Here is a 20,231-nt window from a genome sequence, read left to right on the forward strand (position 1 = left end):
CACAATCAAACACCTGCCTCCTGGCTTGTGCCAGTGACTCCTGGGATAGACACCAGGTTCCACACAACCCTATGTACTGTAGGATAAGAAACACATGGATTGTATTGAAATGAATGTAGATTGAGACCAGTCAATGGAGCAGTGTTCTAGACAGTTTGAACCATAAGCTTTGCTGATATACTCAAGACTGATTGGTCAGACTGTCTGACTGTTGTTTCATTTCCTGAATGTAACTTCAGTTCATATTAACATGCTTGTCCTAATGTTCTTTATTTTTTATTTTCTTCTTTTCTTTAAAATGAGTCTCCAGTTTCATTGTGTGTTCTTACTTATTTTTGAAACACTCAGCCGGAACAAAAATGTTTCACGGGCGATCTACATCTTTTAAATCTAACCATAAATGGATAAAAAAGGTATGACTACTTGAAGTTGGAGCTCTAATTCGGCAATACCCTAACATATCGTCAAACACACTTAGAAGTAGCCTTGTAAGCATTTCTCAAACACTAGAGACACTGCGGATTTAAGATACAGTAATCCATAAATCCATATCATTGCCTACTGTACTGATATATATATATATATATATATATATATATATATATATATATATATATATATATATATATATATATATATAGTCTCATTGTGAGGACTTGCTCAGGCTCACTCTTTCTGGAAAGCAGTTTGCTTTAAAATTAACACCACCTCCTCAACTACCATGCCTCAAACCCACCCTACCAACCTAAAAAGAATGACGGTGAGAGGGAAGGAAATCGGAAAGAATGAGATCCTAATGATAGTCCAGGCTTCCTAATAAGGTGCAAATTCCAGGCCTCCAGCATGCATAGCACAAATTGCTTTTTGACAGTATATTTAAGATGGTAATCGAGTGTCATTTACTGCAGCCAATTTCATTTGGATTGCCTTTCGCATTCTATCCCTCTGTCTCCAGACAATCGGTGTGTCCCTGTGTGTGTGTGTGTGTGTGTGTGTGTGTGTGTGTGTGTGTGTGTGTTTGTCTCGATCAGTCAGTATGAGAATGTTTATCCTCCCTGTGTGCTATAGAGGTCATGTAAGGGAAAGTCGTCCATTTTTTTGCCTGAAACAGTCTCCTTTATTAGTTGTATGCCTGCATTAGCAAAAAAAAAAAAAACACAAAAAAAAACAGGGTGACCTCAGAAGTGACATTGAGAAAACAGATGCAGCGTACGTGCTTTTCAAACCCACTTTCTTTGTCTTTTGTTCTAATATGCTCAGGTTTAAATAAAAATAAATATTAAAAAAATCTCAAAATCACTCCCTCTCTGTCTTAAATTCTTCTTTCTTTTGGGTAAAAGATCTATCAGGGACTGTGCGGTTTTTAAAAAGGAGATCAGAAATCTGAGCTATTTGCCTGTTAGCGAAAGCCATGGAGTCCCAGGAGGCCATGCAATTAATGCCCCTTTATTATATATTAATAGGGACAATTAGCCATGCAACACAGCACCTTCAGCTTACATCATCTCTCATGGTGCATTCGTGTTGTTGAGAGAATCTCTTTAACTCTAAAACAATGGATTCCATGCCCAAGCTCTAAAATAGGCCTAAGGTTTTTATATCCATTCTCATTTTAAAACAAATGTTCAAGGCATTCCAACAGCAGAATCTTGGCAACATCCCTGTTTTTCAATTAAGAGTCTTAAACATAGACCTTTGGCTGACCCTCATAATTGTAACAAGGAATAAAATTGTAATGTGTTGCACTATATAGATGCTACGGGACTAGAGCAGAATGAATAGAAGGCTGTTTCAAAGACAGCCTGCATAAATGCAGTCCAATGTATAGCGTGTAGCTAAATAAATAAACAAACAAACAAACAAACAAATAAATAAATAAATAATAATAAAAAAGGTAATAAAGTAATTGTTTTATTAAAAACTTTTTATTACTTTTTTAAACAAAAACAGTTCGTAATATGATTAACAACAAATCTATTTTTGTTCCATAAGAAAGATTGGAAGTGTTGAGGCAAAGAAAAAAAGGCTGTGAAATAAAAATATTGTATTATTTAAAAAATAAAAAAATAAAAACACAGTTAATATAATGGACCATTAAATTATTAAAAATGTTAATTATAAGTTAATGTTTAAGAAATTATCCACTATATCAATTGTTTATTCCAACTTTTACTTAATTATGCTTGTTTATTTCACTATTTATTTTGTTTTTCATGCCGGAGTCACGGTGCCACCGCAAAATAATTAATTCACTCCAAATCATCCATCAGCACTAATGGAAAAGCCGACGTTTAATTGGATGCTCTGTTGATATTGTTGGCTTATGTGGTGTCTTCTAAAAAGATTGGAATTGTTATGCAACCGTTCTGAAGTGTTTTGAGAAAAAAAATGAGATTTCAGAGATCTGGTGATTGTTTTAGATGAGTATTACATCATCTATGGATAAACCTTGAACCGACGCCATGAATCGCATTTTACTGTTAGTTCGATTAAAGCAGAACGCGCTTCTGACTCTTCTCAAATTACCACCTAACCTTGAGCCTTGTGTAGGTCACTTTAGATTTTAGATTAAGTTTTATATGCACTATCGTGCCGACGTTTGGTCACAAGTTCATAGATTTTTCTCTTTTTTTGACTATCTATGATGAGGATATTAAGCCGTTCTGATATGAACCATCATGATACGACCGTATACTTGTGGATGTACCGTACGTGGCACGAAACAGGCTACAAAGGTAGGACACGAGTGCATGGTGAGTTTAATACAACAAAACAAGGAGCAAACAATGTAAGAGTTCCACAGGGAAGGTTAGTACAACAGGACAGAGGAAGACAGTCACAAAATAAGTAACAGGCAACATGCACATCAAATACACAGCAAATTTCAGGAGTTAGACCTAAACATGGGTAAGAGTTAGATTTTTCGAAAGTTTATAACCACATCATCTACATCTTTTCTTGGACTTAATTGTGATGATGGTCAAAGTACCATTTTAATTTATTAAACAAGTTTTTTATAGTGATTTTTTTTGGGGGGGTGATTTTCCAAGAATACTTATCTTTGTTTGGAAGTGGTTAAGGTTTTGGACTACTAATCACTAATCTATAAAGGTTGTGAGTTTGAATCCCAGGTCCACCAACCTGCTTAACCTGAGACCCTAAACAAGGCCCTAACCCTCAATTGGTCATTTGTATAAATGTAAGTCACTCTGGTAGAGGGCGACTACGAAGGCCGTAAATTTATTTATTTATTTATTTATTTATTTATTTATTTATTTATTTATTTATTTATTTATTTATTTATTTATAATATATATGAAACCATTTTAGTGTTTTAGATTTTTTACAACAGTTAAAGGGATATTTATTTAAATAAACTCTAGTAAGGAGTCAAATTTTACTCAGAATTTAACTCCACAGGAACTCCAGAAAATTGTTCATTAAACACTGAACTAGAGTATATACATTGGGCATGCATGTAATCACCAGTGTAGTTGGAATAAACTCTAAAAAAATAAAATTTGCTGTGTAAAATGATGCGAAAATAATGCATTGCTGGGTGTTGTTGACCAAACATGGTGGTAGTAAAGAATAAAACACAACATAGTGTGCTTTTATAGGAAAATTATCAGTCATTTACTGGTACTCACAAATACGTATATATATATATATATATGAAGGTTACCGGTTACTGACTAATCCACCGGAAACTCCTTCCTTGTACATGTATTCTTGTTAAAGAATAAATTTATTTAAAAAAGAAACTTCCTTATTAAACATTGATTAATGTAACATGTCCTTTGTTTAAATCCCCATGAACTGACTGGTTACTATAGATATGGATGTGCAGTAGCTAGTATGAGAGCTGAAACCTTGTGATTGTACGATGGAATTGTATGAGGATGAAGAGAAGGGGAGTGTGAGAGAGAGAGAGAGAGAGAGAGAGAGAGAGAGATAAGGATGGATCTCATCATGCAAAACACATTCCCACATTCACATCTGACTATTCATTTCAGGCAGTGGAACCGATTAAGTGGAACGGAGGGACTGGAGGCATGTGTCTGAAGCCGGAGATAGACAGAGTGAAACAGACTTAAGGCACAAATAGCATTATGTTCAGAAGTATCCGCTGGGAGCGTCGATCGCCCCGCACACGCTTATACTCCAGGGCCTGAAAGCCTCACAGCCTGATGTTCTCATTACATCATTACATAATACACAAAGAGAGATGTATTCATATACATAAGATCATACAGGCTAACATAGTCTCACTATTCTGGTGCTCTTGTTCCTTTTCTCTTTTCAGATCTATAATTAGAGCTAAATTAGGAAAAAAGAAAAAGAAAGGAAAAAGAAAAACCCACAGTCCAGGAATAAATGTAAATTTAATATATTTTATTTTTTCTTGTTTTTCTTTTACATTCTCTATGAAAAGTCTCATCCCACATCCCACAGGAAATGGACACTGTTTCCATTCAACGTGGCAGACTGTTCAAACGTCTAGCTAGCTAGTTAACATTTAGCTCCAGCAAGTTAAACTGCAAGTTAATAAGCCTTATTTTATAATAGAAATACAACATGTTTACATTTCATCTACTAACATATTAACACTAGCTAACAAGCTAGCTAACTCTCCAGCAAGAAGGCTTGGTCTGTAACAAGCTATGTAATTCAAGTTAGCTACTTGAATATACTTACTGAACACTTATGTCTATTTCTTGTAGCTAATAACATTACAAACTAACTTACTAGCACTCCATCCAGCATTGCTGAGGTTCTCTCTATTGACAGCTACATGTAGCTAAACCAACTAGCTGTTATAAATGCTGGTTGGGCTCCAACGTTTAAACAAGGGTTAGGCAAAGGAAAAGGTTTTAAAGGAAATATAAAGGTTTTTTGTTTACCTGAAGCTAGCAACCTGTCTGATTGCTAGCACACTTGAGATGTCCTTTAGTAAATAATTTTTGTTATTGATTGCACATTTCGAGACTTTTTTCCTGTTAAAATTGCAGTCATACAAACAAATATCTCATTTTAGTACTTAAATAAGTGTCTACTTATTTATGTATGCAAACGGACCTTGCACCAACTAGCTTTGCTCTTTTCCTCCACAATAAAATGACAGCTTATCCCATAACTACTGATCATTAACCGTATCCTATAATGAATCCAGCCTAGCCCATCAGTCATCACACTAATTTATGGGCCTTGATTAATCAGAGACAAAAGTCATGCAGTGCATTCTGGGAAATGGGCTATTCCGAACCCAGCAAATGCGTCATTTGATCCTAGACAAGCACTCCTAACAACAATCTACGAGTGTAAATTGTTTTGGCTTCAGAAGATTGCACAGCGCACCGTTAGAGGCGATAGCCTGTTTCAGCCCATCTCCTACGCATTCACAGCGATATTATTTCTCTCCTCAGCAACTCCTATGACTCTTTTTACCCCCCACTTCTTTAGGAGAAGATGACTCATGCTGTTTCAATGTCAGAATATGATGGTAGGAAGTAGGAAGTCCTAGATAGATAGATAAATGGTTGGATGGATAGATGGATGGATGGATGGATAGAATGAACTGAGTCCCACCTCCCCCAACATTATATGCAATGTTTACTTCACACTTTAATTTGATACAGCTTACATTCGAAGGAGCTCTAATTATCATGCATATATGATATATATTTTTTATATATATTTATATATATTTATATTTATATTTTTTAAAAGTATATATATTTATATATATATATATATATATATATATATATATATATATATATATGTATATATATATATATATATATTATATCGTGTTGTTGCATGCTAGCTATCTAGAGATTAGCAAGAAGTCTGTTTTAGTTTTCGCTAATGTATTTTCATATTTCTTGGTGAAAAAATGAACAAATTTATTGTCAGTATCTAAAATCGGTGTTATTTTTCTTGTGCATTTGCTAAATGAATGCTAAAAAGAATATGGAATTTCTGTTTAACTGTACGCTAACATTTCCCAGAGTATTCATTCATTCATTCATTCATTCATTCATTCATTCATTCATTTTCTACCGCTTATCCGAACTATTCTCGGGTCACGGGGAGCCTGTGCCTATTTCAGGCGTCATCAGGCATCAAGGCAGGATACACCCTGGACGGAGTGCCAACCCATCGCAGGACGCACACACACACACACACACACACACACACACACACACACACACACACACACACACACACACACACACTCATACTATGGACAATTTTCCAGAGATGCCAATCAACCTACCATGCATGACTTTGGACCGGGGGAGGAAACTGGAGTACCCGTAGGAAACCCCCGAGGCACGGGGAGAACATGCAAACTCCACACACACATGGCGGAGGTGGGAATCGAACCTCCAACCCTGGAGGTGTGAGTCACATGCCCTCCCCTTACCAGAGTATTTTGTTGTTTATGCGTAAGTGCATTATACTTGTGTTTAAGAAGAAGGTTTGAGGAGAAAGTGTGTAAGGGCAGTTTTTACAAGGCTAACATGGTGACATAGCAAGCTAGCATCCATCCCTTGTTAGCCTCATAGCTCTGGTGCAAAGAAAATGAAAAAAGAAAAAGAACACCTCAAACAAGGCTTGCCTGCTTGACTACATATACACTTAGAGGAACATTGTGTACATTTTATGTTTCTGGCAAGTAAGGATTTAATGATTTCCTGCGTTCAATATTCCCGAAGCAGAGCCTAACGCACTTTCCATTGAAAATGTTGATCTGTGAAGCATAAAATTAACAAATAAGTCAGTCTCATTGAAATAGCATCTCATCGAATTGTGTGTCGTCATGCTCCGCGGCTGTTTTCTATTTCTCCGGTTCCCGTTTGAAAGCGATAATGCTCCGAAAGCTCCTAAAAGCAGAAATCTGATGATGCTTTTCTGAGAAAGATATGACATCTCAATCTGTGACGACTGCTGCGGGAGGACGGTGACAGTGAATCGCTTGGACGGCGGCATGACAGCTTGAATTTCAATCCTCGGTGTAGTTACGAGGGTAAAAATAAGGATTTGAAGAACCTCTGAGACTTGCAAAACCGATGGGCTAAAAGTAATTAAATAAATAATTAAGAACAGAAAGAAAAAAAGCATGTCAAATTATTTTGATGTCGGTTTTACTCCAAAGATATTTCGTCCGAGCCTTGGTGTCTCATTACTTTTTATATCGTTTATGCAGTTATTATTTGTAATGCGGCTCCCTTTCAATTTTGGGGTCGAGTCTCTTAATGAAGCCGTGTTTCCTGTTGTATCATCTATCTAATTAACAAAAGTTAATAAGCAGCAAGCGGAGTGAAATAAATCAGGGAGGGAGTGTGTGTTCCCTCTTCAATAAGAAGTTATTTATCCGCCTGTTTTGCCTGTACGCTCTAAGAGAGACAGCGACCAGGTGAGGCACGAAAGTGAAGATGAGAAAAGCACTGAGACGTGTGTCAGGAGCAGGAAGTGCACCGTTACCGTAATCTAAACACGGCTGTCCCCTTCACCGTCTGTTAGCTCCATCCTTATTTTCTTTCTTTCTTTCTTTCTTTCTTTCTTTCTTTCTTTCTTTCTTTCTTTCTTTCTTTCTTTCTTTCTTTCTACGCAGATGGTGTGCATTAATAAAACATACAAGCTCAAAGAAGAAAATAAATAAATCAGAAAGCATGTAACTGATAAGGTGAAAGTAACGATAACGCTAAACATTGTCGCTAAATGGTTAATTTTGTTTTTTATTATTCATTCATTCATTCATTCATTCATTCATTCATTCATTCAAATCTACCAGCTTCAAATGCAATTTAGGTCAATTTTTTTACTTTATTAACTGAAATATTTTGGCAATAATCTCATAATGTTTTCCCTTTATATTGATAATACAACTTTTGAAGCAATTTTACAAAATGGAATTTATTCTTTATAAATTGCAACATCTTTCTTGATTTTTTTTTTATTATTTTTTTTTTTACTTCATTCCCATACAATTATGACTTGTTTTGAATTAAATATTTGGACTTTATTCATCTCATCATAGTTGCAGTTTATTCTTCAAATTATTTCAGTCAAATTATTGTGACTTTATTCCCGATATATTGCGATTTTTTTTCACAAATTATTAGTTAAAATAATCATTGAAATTATTCATAATATTTGTCATTTGTAAGCACTGGCTCTAAGGTTTTCTTATGTTTTAGTTTAGTTTTTAGTCTTACAAATTTGCCCCTTCATCAGATTACGGCAGGAGTCCACTCATTTCCTATTTACTGTTTGTACTGGGTTTATCTTTTGGCAACTTGGATACTCTGTGTGTGTGTGTGTGTGTGTGTGTGTGTGTGTGTGTGTGTGTGTGTGTGTGTGTGTGTGTGTGTGTGTGTGTGTGTGTGTGTGAGTGAGTGAGTGCATGTGTTACCTGCACCTTTCTCTCCTCCATCCCCGTCCCTTTCTCTGCTTCAACGAGGGAAAGAAACAAAGGGTCGTGCAGAAAGATTGTGCCTTCTAAGATGAACGAGGGGAGAGAATGGAAAGAGCAGCGAGTGTGTGCGAGTGCGAGAGGACAACAACAGGATGTGTGTAGTTTCAGAGAATTAATCAGAAGGCAACAAAGCGCACAACCAGTTTCTGCCGAGAGAATCAATCCATTTAAAAGAGCTCATCTCTCACTCACTCACACACACACACACACACACACACACACACACACACACACACACACACACACACACACACACACACAGTGTTCTAAAGGAGAGGGCTATTCACTGTGTCTCGAGCTGCTCCTGGTTAATTATCTCACAGCAGCAGCAGCAGCCTCCCTTGGACAAACGAGACTATTTTTTGGCCTCAGCTCCACGGAGATTTATAGCTCTCTTTCTGTGTTGAAAAAGTAAAAAAAAAAAAAAAAGACTTCCTATTTTATAGTACTTATTTATTATTTAACGATTTTAAATAAAAATACCTACAGTATTTACCCTATTATAATATTTTGCTGCTTGAAGGTGTTTTTTTTTTTTTCTTCCCTTACTTTGTACTCTGAAAGAGCATCAAGGTCAGAGGTCATTTTTAAGCAGCAACGAATCATTTGGATGGAGGGCGGAGTGGAGAGAAATGTCGCGCCACTCAGCCGTTACAGAAGCAAGAGGTCATGGTACCGTGGTGTTTAGCGATCGCTGCAGTGACGGACGGCTGACCCATCCGCAGCCATGTGACTTCAGAGCCACGACAGCGCTCTAACAAACCGCAAACCGACTGCCACACAGAGATTTTGTAGCTTTTACTCAGCCAACAGTTATCACCATCTGACTGGGAGAGATTTCGATTGGTGCTGATGAGGACCGGGATTCTCTTTTCAGCCAAGTGATTCACTGTCAGAACAAAAAAATGAGACCAACCGATACAGCAGAGCAAATTCAAATTATGATTCACGCTGGCATGAAAACGGTACATAGGATTATTTATTTGGCAAAGACTCAGCATGTGTGTGACGGTCTGTGAAAACCTTTCGGATGTTGTTGTGGCTAAATTCTGAAAAGATGAAAAATTTGCTTACAAATATGTTTTTTTTTTTTCTTGTACGATCTTTCAGCTTTTATAAAGTCTGAGTATATTTCAGCAAAATGACATTGAAATGTTTTTAAGAAGTTTCAACCTTGTCTAGGACAAGGCAAAAATTGAATTGAAGGTTTGTTCTCACCATTTACTTTGAGGATAAAAGCCTTTGTGTGACGTGACTAAAAACTAATTGTTGTGCGGACTGTTTTTTGCAACTTTTCTGAGAAAAAATTGCCACAGAAAAACTTCAATTCTTAAAGCTCTGAGCGTCTACTTTCAGATGAGCCATTAACCAGCAATGTGGAGTGTGTCATGACAGACGTTCAGCACTAAATATTAGCACAACAAAATGAGCACAAATTCTTTATTTTTTTATGTATTTTTTTTCTTTTTTCTGGTAAAAAAAGTTAGTTCTTGGGTCACACTGAAATGCACAGTTCACAGTTTCCCAGAGGTTCATTTTATAACGTTCCTGATAATTTGCCGATCACTTAGCAGTAAATTCTTCAAATCAGTGGATCCACATATCTGGACTTGATAACCTCTGATTTAAAGTGCAGGTTTTGTCTTTAATCTGCACCCCAGTGACCCAGCTGTAGTACAGTTTAGCACAGTACATTACTCTGGAAAGAATATTTGGTCGATTGCTCTGGATATAATGATTTAAGATAATGCATTGAGTGTGAAGGGAAATGTGAGGGAAGATAGACGAAACATCGCACTTCTTCCACTGAATGTTATGTCTGTTTTTATTCAACCTGAGTAAAAAATAAGGTTGTTTGTTTTGTTTTTTCTCACAGCTGTAGTCCTGGAACCTTTCTTTTGTGTTTGTTTCTGTCTGTGAGCGAGTGTATTGATGTTATCAGTGTTATGGATTTTGTCAAAAGGTCTGGATAAAAGGGGTTCAGTTACCTCTAAACAACAACACACTGTTTATGCAACATCACTTTATTTCGCTTATCCTTATTTACCGTCATCTTAAAGACAGGCGCTTTGAGTTGGTCACCTGAAGGCAAGAGAAGCATGACGCTCAAGCTGACAGAAGGAGATAAACAAAGCAACGAAAAGACATTTAAGACCTTTAAAGACATTTACGGCCATTTTTTGTGAGCCGTAAATAGAACGATAGCGAGGACAGTCAAACCTTCTCAGTAGAAGCTCAATATCACAACAAACAGGAGAAAGAAACATAATAATACTTGATTTTATCTTAGAACTTGGATTGATTGTGCAGCAGGTAGTGTTGCATCCTTATAATCCTTTTTCACCACCTCCAGGGTCTGTAGCTGCATTCAAGCGTCGTTCTTGATCTCTACTCTCCTTTGTATTACTCCCATGACCCTTTCTGCGAGAATTAAAGCTACAGTACGCTGTTTTAGCTATAGATTAATCCATTTAAAGTGTCGCGGTCAACAAAATTTTTGCGAATCAGCGACCTGTAAGAAAAACAGTCTGCCCTCTCCAACATTTCAGCCAACATTATGGGAATATTTAACCATTCTGCCTCATGCAAGTACGCTTTGACAGGGTCATTAGCGCAGTTTTAGTTTTTTTGTCGCGTACGGAGCAAAATGGTGGTGCTATTGATGCTATGGGTATAAGTCATCTGGAAGCGCCGCAGCTACGCTTAATACAACCTTTCCTTGATTATAATGTGCACTTAACAGCTTGTGGAAAGATATAAAAATCATTCACAGCACCACATTTGGATACACTTTTATGGATATGAAGCTAAAGCAGCAATTGTAATAGCTTTGACAGCATGGTATAAGTAAAGGTAATTTGTGAAATGATTTTTTAAAAAAAAGTCCTCCATATGTTAAAACCTCACATTATCAATTTTTTTTTTCAGCTATAGCTTGAAAAGCAAAAGTACTTAAGCAATTATTAGAGCTTCTAGTGATCTAGTCGATGCTTTTATACTGTAATATGCAGTCGGTCTGAATCAAACCCTGGTGTGTTTTCATAGTGTTTGTGAACATTGTGTTCACAGTTTGGTCTGAAAATGAAGGTGAACTTGGCCCTGATTGAGTCAACTGCAGGATGTGAATCAAACTTGCCACATTGTGGACTGTGTTGACGGTCTGCTATAGATTGTCTCTAAACTGAGCAATATAAAGTTTAAAAAAAAAAAAGTTTTAATAAAAAAGACATTTGTTGCTTTTCCCAGTTTGTTTACTCACTAATTCTCACCCACCAGTCATTTTCTCCCCATCATACAACGCCTATCATCCGGGGAGGGTGTCGCGTTACCTCAGAGAAACGTGAAGCCAGCCAACATTAACTTTTCAAATTGCTCTTCATGCTGTGTCACAGGGTAGTATAATACAATGAGAGAAAAGTGCAATCTACAAATCCCGCTTCTTCTGTACAAACAGACTCAAGATGCTCACGTTTGGCTAGTGTTCCTGTGATTGAATCATCTTTTCCAAGGTCTTTAACAGTTATTTCCTTGACTTTAGATGGTTAGGTTTTACCACTTGTCCTGATTTCTGGATGCTCCTGTCTGCTTGTTTGCTCTCCATTCTCAGACTTTTACCAAGATACTCAGATTTGCACTTTATAATTAAAACAATTAAGTTTAATAATTAAGTTTACACACTTGCGTCCCAGCATTTGTACGCTCCATTTGCATAAATCCAGTACTCCTCAGTACATAACCTAATGACATGTCCTCCAATCACCTATTCATCATTACTCCATTTAAATAATGATTTATATCCAGGATAAATCCTGTCTAGTTTATTCGTATCTGCTGACCGTCTGACCCCCAGCCTGTCTCTTGTTTCTCAGCATCACCTAGCTCTTTTGTTTGGTTTGGGTTCGATAAAAACAGAAAAATGCAATAGCGACCATCGGTCCACTTCAAGACACTTAATAAGGATTACATTTATAATATAGAAGGCCAAAGTATACGATTTAGGACACAGCTTGGAACATTTGGAAGGAAGGGAGATCACAGCCTGTCTGATTTCAGGCTTATACACAAATCAAAGTGATGCTCATCAAAGCATATTGAGACTATGCATGAGAATGTGTACCTACTGAGAGTCATGTGCTGTGAACACTCTGCAACAGAATTAAGAGATCCACTTATATTGCACTCCTGTTGGTGTCAAAATTAAAACTCGCTTGATTTCAGTTTGCAGTTTTCCCCCAATGATGAATAAATACTGTCAAAGTGGATTATAGAAAGACTGAATTCATGTAGTAATGTATTACTTAATGTGTTAGTACATACTTAAAAAAGGTGGGTGTTGGTAAATCTTTATTTACAAATGTGCAAGTCAAGGCAAAGTCTCAAGACCTGGTCTATGTCTGTTAGTTGGATTGTGCCAGGTATAGCACATATGATGGGTATTTATTTGAGGGAGAATGGCATAAAAAGTGGGTCAGCAAAGAACAAATTGAAGGAGCACAAAGGGCAGATTATACAATGCATTCCCTGCAATGTTTTTTGGCTCAATAGTGGTAGCTAGTTTTGCTTTTCACTGTACCCAATGAAACTGCAATTTTGCTAGCTGTGATTTATTTTATTTTTTTTCCCCACCCATTTTATTTTTTATTTTTTTTGTGGTTGTTCATTTGCTTGATAATTATTTATGCATGTCAAAGTGTATAACACAAGAACTACATCTGTTAATACTGTAAAACTGAAAATTGGGTAACTGTCATTACAGAACATACAGTAAGTCAATCGCGCATAGACTAATTTGTTTCGCATCTAAAAAATATTTAATACAATAAAAGATAAGTTAAGTCTCTGGAAACGGAGCTGACCACAATAAAAAAAAAACATATGGTTTGGTTTCCAACTCATAAAATTAGCATCTAATCAGTGTTGATTAGAGTGGTGGCTTAGTGGTTGGCATGTTTGCCTCACACCTCCAGGGTTGGGGTTCGATTCCCGCCTCTGCCTTGTGTGTGTGGAGTTTGCATGTTCTCCCCGTGCCTCTGGGGTTTCCTCCGGGTACTTTGGTTTCCTCCCCCGGTCCAAAGACATGCATGGTAGGTCCAGGGTGTATCCTGCCTTGATGCCCGATGACACCTGAGATAGGCACAGGCTCCCCATGACCCAAGGTAGTACGGATAAGCGGTAAAAAATTAATGAATATTAGAATTTCCATAAATTTCTTGAGCTAATGTCAAGCTTTTTGAAAGCTCTGAGGTCAACTGTTTGCAAAGACTGTTTTAGTAGCTGGTCCAGGGAATCGCTTTCACAAGTGAGCAAATAGGCTTAGTAAGTAAAGCACTTCTTTACAATGCACTTTGAGTGCATCTACTGGCCTCATCGAGTTGCATTTTGTGTAGATGTACGTACATCTTACTCTAAGCATAACAAAAGCGATCAGCTTGAGTAGATTACAGCAGTCAATAAACGAAATGACCGTGTGAGCGATAGAACTGGATTAACAAAGTGAATGAGTGCTTCGGTAAACAAATTAACTGTGTACTGCACAAGGAAACGAGCAAGTTAATAGGCCAGAGAACAAAGCAGTCATCAGGTGAGTGCAAGGGGAGAAAAGATGGATGAGTCAATAATTAATCCAAACGACGGAAGCAGGGTTCAGTTGCAATCTCTCCGTATAGGAAATTAAATCGTTCTCCGGAAATAATGAAATAAAGGAAAGCATAAGTGCAGACTACCAGGTCAAGTGCAGCAATCACCGTTCCTTTTGGTTCCTCCTCACTCTTGATCAAAACAAGACCGACTCTACTGAATAATCAGATTCTGTGCATGCAAATGCTAGGACTCTTAAGTTGTTTCATTAAAACCAAAACTCCACCGTGACACCACATTTCGGATATGACCGTGAAAATTGAACAGTTGCTGCATCTAAATAGAGATTCTAGTCGCATTCAGAGTAGAGTCTCTGGTCTTTAACTGTTCTATTTATGCTCAAACTTTTTTCTTCCAAAAAAAAAAATAAAAAAATCAATGTTATTATTTATAGGGAGTATCATGAACTATGGGCATGATATTAAACATAACATTTAAAGCATAAAAATGTACAGGATTTCCAAGGATCTTGACCATCAACACAATAAAATGCATTTTCTGGATATTATTTCTCTATATTTTTAACAGGCTTTATTCCACTAAGCTATATATATAGTTCTCTATTGTTTAAAATGGACTATCGTTGAGTTCGAAGGTTTTTCATTTCTCAAAATAAGCTTTAAGAAAAACTCCTTTCTAAACACCACTGCTTATAAAATTGCCAACATACTCAAGCATTAACGAAGGGGAACATCTTCGGCTGGACACGTTTATTGTGGTTCAAAGATAATTATCTTAATTGCTGATCATTTCAATCAGGACACATCTGCCTGCTTCCCACAGCATGTTCTGCGAGACGCAAAAAAAATGCTCGCAATCTGTCCATGTCAGAAGCCAAATGAGTAACAATAACCCACACATTAGCTGCAGAATTAACATTAGCTTCCTAATGAATGTACCTTATCCATCATGTGAGAATGAAAAAAAAAGCAACACCTTTCAGAAAATGAAAAATTTCACGTCATCTGTAACCAGACATAACTTGCATTTTAAGGATGTTATGAAAATAGATGTATTCCCTACAAGCTAGATTCGGAATAGCACTGCAAAAGTTCAAATTCGAGTCTGTAAGGTTTCAGTCCAAGTCAAGTTGCCAGACAGTCAAGCTTAAATTCAAGTCGTGTTACCAGTCAATCAAAAGTTCACATCCCTGTCGGGTAACGCGTGGGTCAAGTGAATCAAGCTGTGAGTCAAGGAAGTCCAGATTTGAATCAATTCACGAATCAGTCAAGTTCAAATACAAGTTTTGTCAGCGGATGTGTGCCTGAAGTATGAGTCACAAACTTGAGGTAATTTGTTATGACATATATTATTAATAGATTAAATCACTTGGCAGTTTCTGATGTTTTCATAGGGCTTCTGATATGTCTACTTGAGAGTGTGCTATACTTTACCTGTGTGAAAATGACATCTGTGAAAACCTGTGAATTTCCTTTGGTGATATTATTCTTAAAGACAAATAAAGCATGGACGGTATATAGGTCTGCCTGCACTTTATCCAAATCCATGGCTGGTGCTTTGGAATTTTATGGATGGCATGCTTTATATTGACTAATGGTGCTTGGTACATTATTTACTGTAATTTTTTTTTTACTGTTGCTGCGTGCTATTCACGTTCATTTGTTCTTCTCTTGCAGGAGCCTCGAGGTCAGGATGATGCAAGAACAAGGATCTTCGGTGGTTTAATTCCTCTGGGAGGAAAAGACGGATTAGGGAGAAGTAGAGCAAGGTGACAGAGGACCATGCACACTTTCTCTTGTCCACTGGATGCGAGATAGCTGCGATGCCCTTTGCTATGTAAAAGAATATACTAATTTATCTCCTACTCGAGCCCTTCCTTTCATATTGAGGAATACTGTGTGTCTCAGCTGTATTCACAGACCAAAAGTTTGAGATCCGTTTTATGAACTCCGTTGCTGTCTGAAGGGTGCCCACTGATGGAGAAAAGAAGGAGAGATTTTGGAGAAAAGAGATTCCTATCCACAGAGTGAGAAAGAAACCGAGAAGTATCTGCTGAAGAGGCAGAACGGGGAATACGGCCCTTGGAGAGTTTGAGCACTCTACCCTACAGTCAGTTACATAATCTCCCACTGGAGAAAGAACATAAAGTGAACACAGGAAGTGTTTTGACAGCTATCCTACCCGATATTAACCTTTGTTTATAAGTCGATCTGTCTATTTTATCAGGATTTATTCTCTTAGTTTGTGGTAGAATGACGAGAGAAACCAGGTCTTCATGGTGGCCCCTGTGGCTCTTAGTCTTAATGGGTTACTTTGTAACTGCAGAGGCCTTGGAGTTTGGTGGAGCACCGGGTCAGTGGGCTCGCTATGCCCGCTGGGAAGCAGGCTCGATCGGAGAGCTAAGCTTCAGCCTGAAGACCAATGTGAGCAAGGCTCTCGTACTCTACCTAGACGATGGAGGCAATTGTGACTTTTTGGAGCTCCTGATCGCAGAGGGACACCTGAAGCTGCGTTTTGCTATCCACTGCGCCGAGCCGGCTACCATACACATGGAGACTCGTGTCAGTGATGACCGCTGGCACATGGTCCTTCTCACACGCAACTATCGCGAGACCATGCTGATGGTGGATGGTGAGACCAAAGTGGCAGAGGTCCGCTCTAAGCGCAGGGAGATGGCTGTTGTCAGCGACCTATTTGTGGGAGGTATTCCACCGGACGTTCGCCTGTCTGCCCTCACCTCCAGCACGGTGAAGTATGAGCCTCCGTTTCTGGGTCTTATTTCCAACCTGAAGGTTGGCGAGATGCCTCCTACTCTGCTCAACAGCCAAGGAATTCAGAGCGACCTGGAGTACTTGTGTACCAAGCAGAACCCGTGTCTCAATGGAGGATTCTGTGTTGTCCAGTTTGGAGAGGTGCATTGTGATTGTTCTCACACACGCTTCAGGGGGAAATACTGCAAGGAAGGTAAGAGAAAGAATCTTGTATGTTTGTTTATAAATCATCAAGCAAGGGATTGATTGATTTTGGAGTGTACAGTACCAGACTACGGTCAGTGTAAGGTAGCACAACAAATGTGAAGAAATTTTATAGTAAAGCATGGCACTGTGGTTCAGCCTTGCCTCGCCGTTCCAGGGTTGCCAGGTTGACCGTGAGCATGCGTCGCTGCCAATGTAGAGTTTTGCACGTTATACACATGTCCAAGGTCTGTGATTTTCTTCAACCTATCATAGAACATACTGTTTGGTGTACAATCATGAACAATTGACATGAAATAGCTTGACTCCTCTGTGTCATCCAGGGTGTAATCTGCACTCAAACCCAATGTGTCCTTAAATGGCTCCTAGATCCATTGCGAAACTGTCCAGGAGTCAAGCAGTAACAATAAATACTTTGAATGCTTTGGTCAAAATGCTGCTTGGGTACATTTACAGTCCATTTGTTTGCCTTTTCTTACAAATACTCTGGTCTGGTAATGATCTTACTTGCACAAAAAGATGCCAATGCATTTTTTTTTTAATATGGCTCTTTTCATTAGAACCCCTTTTTTGGAAGGGACCTTAAATATAATCATCTATGCAGAAAACAAATTTGATTTTCTCAAACTATAGACTACAGAATGTTTCTTCCCAGATCATAGCATAGTTTGCACTAAAGCGTATGACATATTTAACAAATAAAGACACAACATTTCAAATTTAACGGCGGTCAGGAGCAGGGTTTTGTTGGCTTTTCTGTGTGCAGGTTCAGCATTTTCTCCCCGTCTGGCCTGCTTGCACACTTCTAAACCGCAGGCGCCATTTCAAGATGGATGAAATCAGGGCTGAAATTTTACTTTGCCTTTACCTAAAACAAATTTCTTCCAATTCCCATCCAATCATTCTTTCCCTTCCAACCTTAGAATGCAATTCAGTTTCCCTGCTGTGGATCCCTGACCCCAATGTTTGGCTTGTTTTCTCTCTTTCACCATCAATTTTTTTGATATTTATGTCTTTTTCTTCACTCTCACTTGCCTTAGAAATCCCCTTCATACTGTAACTCACTTCCGTGACATCTGCCTTGTTGTATCTTCTTTTATGCCTGTCTTTTCTAGCTTTTATTTTTGTTCATCATTCTCTCTTATGGCTACGTTGCTATACTACTTCATGATGCTCCTCTACCTCCAAATCGTTCTCTTTTTTTCCCCCCGCTTATTCTTTACCTTCCTTGCCATTTATCATCTTACTCTGCTATTGTCTATCCTAAGGTGGAAGGTCCATTATTCTTGCTGCTGAACATACTTTATTTGTCCGTTTTTCACCCATTTCTCTCTCTTTCTTTCTCTCTCGCTCTTTCTCTCTCCTTCTTAATATTATTACATGTCTTTGTTTCTTTTAAAGGATTTTAAAGGTATGGTTCTTTTTTGTTTTTTAAGTCCATTACAAGATATCAGACAGCAAGTTGCAGCACCGCAACTCCTCATTGGAGCTGCTGGTGGCTGATGGAGGTGTTGGGATCATTTCACCCTCCTCTCGCACATGTTTATTCACCCTTTTCTCCTTTAATGTGTCTCATTTTCACCTCTCTCGCTGCATTGTTCTCCGTCTCACCACATCTATTTCCTCTCACCCCCTACCTCAAACACCCCACCACACACACACACATGCACACCATCTTTGTATTGCAGTATGAAGTACATCCTGGTGATACAGTCTAGCTGTTGGCATAAGCACGGTACAGAACACCCATGTGCACGCACTTTGACTGCTAGGAAATATTTTTTTCTTTTAAAAATAAAGGAAAAGATAATAAAAGGGAGGAGGTGAGAGCGGGGGGATGTGGTAGCCTAGTGGTTAAGGTGTTGGGCTACCTTTCGGAAGGTTGTGAGTTCGATTCCTACGTCCACCAAGCTGCCACTGCTGGGGCCCATGAGCAGGGCCCTTAACCCTCAATTGCCCTTAATCCTTAGTTTATAAAAAAAAAAAAAAGGTGGGTGTCTGCTAAATGATGTAAATGAGAGAGTAAGACAGAATTCTTAATTGGTTTCATTGTTGTTTTTTATTTATTTCTACATTGCTGAGTCATATAAATGCATCAAATTACAGGTAAGTATTCCACTCGGTAATAAATCCTTCTGTACAGGAAACATGAGATGGGATTTTATTTAGGTTAGTACACGAGTGCATATACACTTACCTGCCACTTTAATAGGTACGCCTATTCATCTGAGCATGCCTGCAAATACAATCATCCGAAGATTTACAGTATGCAACGTTCAATAGATAAAATAATGCAAAGGAGGGAAAAATCTGATGCCCGTGACATTAATCATGGTGTGTTCGTCATGATCAAAATCAAATGACCACTTCTAAGGAAAAAACATGCTATTTGTGGCATGATTGCCATGGCAACCCAAACTCAAATAACCACTCTTTGCTACCGGGATGAGCAGAAAAGCATCTCAGCATGCCAACAATGCATTAAAGACCTTAGGCTACATGAACACTGGGACACTTGCAAAAAAAGACCCCTTTTTGAGATGTTTTAAGATGACCGAGTGAAAGCAGTAACTGTATGGTGTATGAAACAAACCGAGTGTCAGTAGCAAGTCCACAGGGTCGCAAGACATGCCTGAATGCACCCACAGACAGTGACGTATAGTAGTACATAATTCATCTTTTTAATCAGAAAAATCAACACATTCCTATATTTAAGAAAAAAAAAGTCCTGTTGTCTCTGGCTTTAAAAAATGCCAACACAAAAAAACTGATCGTGAGCGTGGGTAGACCCAGTGACACAAATTCGAAATGTTCTTGGAAAAGACACAGAGTGGGAGATGAAAGAGAGAGGATGTGAATGAGAAATGAAGTATTCACTCCTACCTTCATCATCACTTCTCTCTCTCTCTCTCTCTCTCTCTCTCTCTCTCTCTCTCTCTCTCTCTCTCTCTCTGTCCACCATCCATTTTCCTGTAATTGCACGCTATGTCCTCACCACTCGCTTCCTCTCATTATGCCGCTCATGAACCAATCGCTCCCTCCTCCTTGCCGCACATGAGTGTAATTAAAACGAATGCCTAATCACCTGCATGGGCCATTGTTTTAATAATTGATCGCGACCCCGGTTTGTTTACGCACATGACCCTCCATCGCTATAATATAGTGTACCA

At 38.2% G+C, this 20,231-nt stretch overlaps 1 protein-coding gene across 16 annotated transcripts in view; it reads left to right on the forward strand.

The window, feature by feature from the left end:
• Nucleotides 1-20,231, forward strand: part of nrxn2b (neurexin 2b) — a 579,761-nt gene that overhangs the window by 66,375 nt on the left and 493,155 nt on the right. For all 16 annotated transcript variants that reach the window (XM_047816422.1, XM_047816432.1, XM_047816433.1 and 13 more), the window contains exon 2: nucleotides 15,763-17,050. In XM_047816422.1, coding sequence (XP_047672378.1) covers nucleotides 16,339-17,050 — 712 coding nt within the window. In that variant the 5' untranslated portion in view covers nucleotides 15,763-16,338. The remainder of the gene's footprint in view (nucleotides 1-15,762; nucleotides 17,051-20,231) is intronic.

The sequence above is a fragment of the Tachysurus fulvidraco genome, chromosome 7, assembly GCF_022655615.1.
Source record: "Tachysurus fulvidraco isolate hzauxx_2018 chromosome 7, HZAU_PFXX_2.0, whole genome shotgun sequence".
Taxonomy (NCBI): Eukaryota; Metazoa; Chordata; class Actinopteri; order Siluriformes; family Bagridae; genus Tachysurus; species Tachysurus fulvidraco.